General features: G+C 40.6%; 1 protein-coding gene across 1 annotated transcript; it reads right to left on the bottom strand.

The window, feature by feature from the left end:
* Nucleotides 1–3402: 3402 nt before the first annotated feature.
* LOC145029541 (putative F-box protein At1g32420) lies at nt 3403–4524 on the bottom strand. The gene has a single exon (XM_078978049.1). The coding sequence runs from the start codon at nt 4522–4524 to the stop codon at nt 3403–3405; it is 1122 nt and encodes a 373-aa protein (XP_078834175.1).
* Between the last annotated feature and the right edge of the window lie 587 nt (nt 4525–5111).

The following is a 5111-nucleotide window of genomic DNA, read 5'->3' as shown; positions in this document are numbered from 1 at the left end:
TATGTTGGCCTCATTTTGGGCCTTGTCGGTGTAGCACCTGGTTCCTGGTATGTATTCCTTGTATCTAATATTTCTTAAATAATACATTTTGCCTTGGACTCGGCAAGTTGAAGGACCAACTCACCGAGTAGAAGCGGGATGAGACACGGGGTCTAAGCTTTGGACTCAGCGAGTAGGCCCTGTTTGGGTAAAAGCCCTAACCCGGGTGTTTGCACCCTATTTAAACACTCTAACTCGGCCTCCCTTGTCCCTAACACTTCCAGAAGAGCTGTAGAACGAAACCCTAGCCCCCTTTTATCCTTGTGAGCGATTTTGGCCTTGTGAAGGAAGTTTGAAGCTTAAGAGAAGAAGAAGGAGGTGGAAGAGTGCAAAGAGGAGAAGTAGATCCGAAATCTACCCTGCAAGAGGCTTCCATTCAGGTAGAAAAGTCCCTACCTTGATCACCAGTTCATTAGATCCCACTTTTGTCCCTAATTGGTGGTTTTCAAGCCCTAAAACACCAAACTTCATGTTTTTGTGCTCTATGATCCGAAAGGACTTCAGATCTAGACCTTATGGACGTATTAGAAGTATAAAGTCTATGTGGTTGAAGTGATTGAGGTCCCTATTGAGTGTATGACCTCATAAAGGGCTTGGATTTGCCTTTTGGAGCTTATAGGGCCACGCATGCACGTAAAGTTTGCAACTTTACGTGATAAGCATGCCCTAGGAACATAGATCTATGGTTTGGAAGCGTTGCATGTCTCAAATTTGGTATGTATAGGAAGTGGGTTGAAGGGACTCGGCGAATTCTATGAAGATGTTCTTAGACTCGGCGAGTTGGATGAACAACTCGGCGAGTCCTATGAAGATTGCCTGGAACTCGACGAGTTGTTCTTCAAACTCGGCGAGTCATATGAACTGTTACTGAGTAAGAGGGGTTTAGGTGATGAAGGTCCAACCCTTTGTATCTGCACGTGGAATTAGCAATTTAACGTGTAGCAATAGTCCTAGAAACCCAAATCCTCATAAAGGATGCTTTGGTGAGGATTTGGAAGCGAGTAGGAGATCTGCTCATGGGGATTCAACGAGTTGTTCTTGGACTCGGCGAGTCGGTTCTTTCGTCCCAAGTAGTGAGTTAAGGGTGACTCAGTGAGTGAGAAGAGGGACTTGTCGAGTAGGACCGGGTTAGTAGGAGAAGGACTCGGTGAGTCTATGCCATGACTCGGCGACTCACCGAGTCCAGTTAACTGGAAGTTGACTTTGACCAAGGAGTTGACCTTGGACCAGCGGTGGGTCAGTCATCTGACCTAAGGGTGTTTATAAGTGGCTAATCTATGTTTATTATTTTTAACCGAAGGATTACCGGTTTAGCATTCAGGCGCTTAGCAAGTAGACTTTCAGCAGCTACTTTTTGAGGTGAGTTACCTTCCAGTAGCAGTGAGTCTACGACCACAATGCCGGCTCACTAGTAGGAGTTGTATGATTAGATAATTGTCTCTGTGATATTCATCTAGGGTTGCTACTACCTATGATATGTTTTTGTGCTAGTATGATATGATGCTATGTGCTAGTGACAGTAGGGGAGATAGTCCCCAGATTACCGGTCGATAAGGCCGAAGGGGCAGTCATCCCAGTCATGCTAGATAAATTATGAGATACGTGTTATGTGGTAGTAGTAGGGGGTGAAATAGTCCCCAGTATCCGGTCGAGAGGACCGAAGGGGAGACCAGCACCTAGATATGCTAGTCAGCATCCGGTCGAGAGGACCGAAGGGGAGACCGGCACCCAGTTATGCTAGTCAATGTCCGGTCAAGAGGACCGAAGGAGAGACCAGCACCCAGATATGCTAGTCAGTATCCGGTCGAGAGGACCGAAGGGGTAGGTCGGACACCCAGATATGTCTGACAATATATGTATGTTATGTGGTTAGATGGTATGTGGTACGGTAGGGGAACTCACTAAACTTCGTGCTTACGGTTTACAGTTTTGTTTTCAGGTACCTCTTCATCGAAGGGGAATGAGCTGGCACGATAGCGGCACACTATACACGCACATTGATTTCCGCACCATGAGTCATTCTAGGATTTTGTACTCTGATATTTGATTGTTTGCATGTTTCAGTTTTCAGACACGATGTATGTTATGAATTGGTTTGATCAGACAATGTTTTCTAAAGTATTGATTTAAAAACAAAATTTTTGGACGTGAAATTTGGGTCGTTACAGTCGGTTTTAGGCTTGGACCTTAGTTGTGAATCTGTTGGGTCAGGGGTAAAATGATCATTTTACCCCAAGTCTGGAGTATGGATCATGGTTTGGGACCCAATTGCTAATTGGATAATATTTTGGTATTGTTAGCTTGAGGAGTTGTCAGGGCAGCAAGTAAGGATTTCGTGCAGTGAGCTTCATCAAGCAAGGTAAGTGTCCTCACTGTTTGTATGGGTCATAGGCCCCAATGCCGACCCATTTGGTTTATGTATTGTATGTAGACCTGGGGGTTAGCCCTAGGCTTTATGTATGAAAGACCGGGAGCTGGTTCCTAGCAGACTATATGCTAATTAGCTAAGTAGAGTTTTATGTATGCTAGTTGTCTTTGTGATGCTTGCATGGAAAACCAAGAGCTGGCTCTTGACACTTGTCTGTAAGACCCAAGGGTGGCCCCCGATTTGACAAGAAAGACCACAAGGCGGCCTATCGCATAATGGCAAGACTATGTGCGTCACATAGCACATTTATTGATTATGATATATGAATGATGTATGTGGCTCACGATTATGTATGACACGTATAGATCAGTTGATATGTATGGTATATGGTATTTAAGGAACTCACTAAGCTTCGTACTTATGGTTTTCAGTTTTAGTTTCAGGTACATCAAAGTTTACTGTTGAGGTGCCACACAACAAATTATGTTTTAAAAATTTCTCCTAATAAGCAATAGCTCCACAATTTACATGGCACAATTTCAACAAACGCTTTCAATAGTCTTAAAGCATGATTTGGGTGACTATTTATCATAAAACAATTTTCAATTAATCAACAGTAGCATTTATATCCATATAGAAAGCAATAGAACATAACCACCAAAGTTATCATTAATATATGTGATATACTTGATAAGCAAATAAGCAATTGCAATAGCGATTGATAGAAGAAATATGAACCCAAGGATATAACAATGTGAGTAGCATCACTTATTTTGCCTATTCCTATTATTTTAAGTTATATAATCATGCAAATAATTATAAGCTAAATTACTCTGGTATTATCAATATGCAAGCATCACACTTTGAGAAATCAGAAACAAGAAATTTGAGATTTACACCCATGAAAAAATCACTCACGTGCCTCCTAACTTGATACTTAGATCCTATTATTCATAAAAATATAAGATTTATCATCAATAACTACTACTATGAAATCAACCAAGCAAAACTAAAGTTTCTATATACGAATTCACAACGAACGATTCAGTTATTGCATAAATCCCAATATCATCAAAGCGTTCAGTGTAGGGCTCATACACCACAAGTTCACTCTGTTCATGAGCAATTTCCACTTCCATTATAGGTTGACCACTCTTCCTAAATCCAAGTGTTGTTATTGACTTTGACCAATAAGGTGGAGCCTCAACAGTAAATCTCTTTGTAAATGATTTTTCAACACCATTCTCCATCACCCATACACCACAAGCACATTTCACAAAGCTATCATATTCAAGCATGACAAGAGACTCCCTTACCTTAGAAATACACAACTGAGAGGGAGAGTGGCGCCTTAAACAATCTGGGAGTTCTACCACTCCAAAATTCTCATTAGTTATGTCAAATGACATTATAAAATTATGATTTGGTAACTCGTTATCTATAGTCGTAGGGTCAAAAGCACACCAATAAATACACTTATCAACAACCACTTGAGCCCAGAATACACGAAACTGTTTACTCGGAACATTGCTAGATAGACTTCTCCATTTGCCTGAGTTCACAGTGTAAACTTTAGCTTCACAATGGTAGCTTGTTTTGTGAAACTGTGTGATCTCAACGATCTTAGGGTCAATAGTAATAGGGCAAACCCCAAAACCAAGATCAGTTTCATGGTCCTTATTAAACTTGTTAGGCATAGAAATAGTAATTGTCTTTCTAATCGAAGGATTCCACAGAACAACAGTCTCCGTTTCCAATTTCGTCCAGAGATCCTCGCGTTTCCCACAATGACCACGGAAGCATAACAATCCATAAGAGCTACCGACTACGGTTGAGCCTATAAGGAGTTTAACGGACATGGGAAGGGTATGAACGAACCTCTGTTGAGGGAAAGTGTCATCATCCATAAAAGAAACATATTTTTCCGATTTTTCTACCGGATCTTCGTACCTTAAAAGCAGATTTTGCAGTTGAGTAACGCAGTGAGCAGCAATAAACTTAGAGGTGTCTATCAAACTCTTCCATTCTTTGCAGACAGATCTAAACTGAACTAGTGATTTGACAGGAAGCTTTTTCATGATCTCCTCTTGGATGTGGAAAGGAATTTGGTCCGACATTTGATTCTGGTGGTATGGATTTCTAGGGTTTTGGTGAAGGGAGGGCGAGAGGGAAAGAAACTGATTGTGTTATTAGAAGATCTTATGAAAACGGATATACGGACCATAAAAGATGTATAAGGAGCCGATCCCTGTTTTCCTTGGGCTTCAAAGGTCGTGACTAGCTGGTCACGACGGAAAGAAAGGGAAAATGACTTAAAAACCCAACGAAGTTTCCAAACCGTTTAAAAAACCCCAATAATGTTTTGTCTGTTCAAAAAAACCCGACAAACATAACATTTTATCTAAAACGCCCAACTAAGTTACACTTTCTCGAAAGTCAAATAAGAGAAACAGATGACGTGGCTTATTACCATATCGGAAAAATGACTTGTTAGACCAACAAAGTTTCCAAAACGTTTAAAAAACTCCAATCATGTTTTGACTGTTAAAAAAAAACCCAACGAACTTAAACAAAACAAAATTGGAATTTTTTGAACGGTTTGAAACTTTGTTGGATTTTTTAGACAAAAGGTTAAGTTCGTTGGGTTTTTTTAAACAAATAAAACATGATTGAAGTTTTTTGAATGTTTTGAAAACTTCATTGG

This window comes from Lactuca saligna, chromosome 2 (assembly GCF_052625555.1).
Source record: "Lactuca saligna cultivar CGN05327 chromosome 2, ASM5262555v1, whole genome shotgun sequence".
NCBI lineage: Eukaryota > Viridiplantae > Streptophyta > Magnoliopsida > Asterales > Asteraceae > Lactuca > Lactuca saligna.
This window is presented reverse-complemented; position numbering and strand designations above follow the sequence as displayed.

What these genes read in the sequence shown, in the direction of transcription:
- LOC145029541 (XM_078978049.1), bottom strand. Translation starts at nt 4,524, where the DNA reads ATGTCGGACCAAATTCCTTTCCACATCCAAGAGGAGATCATGAAAAAG.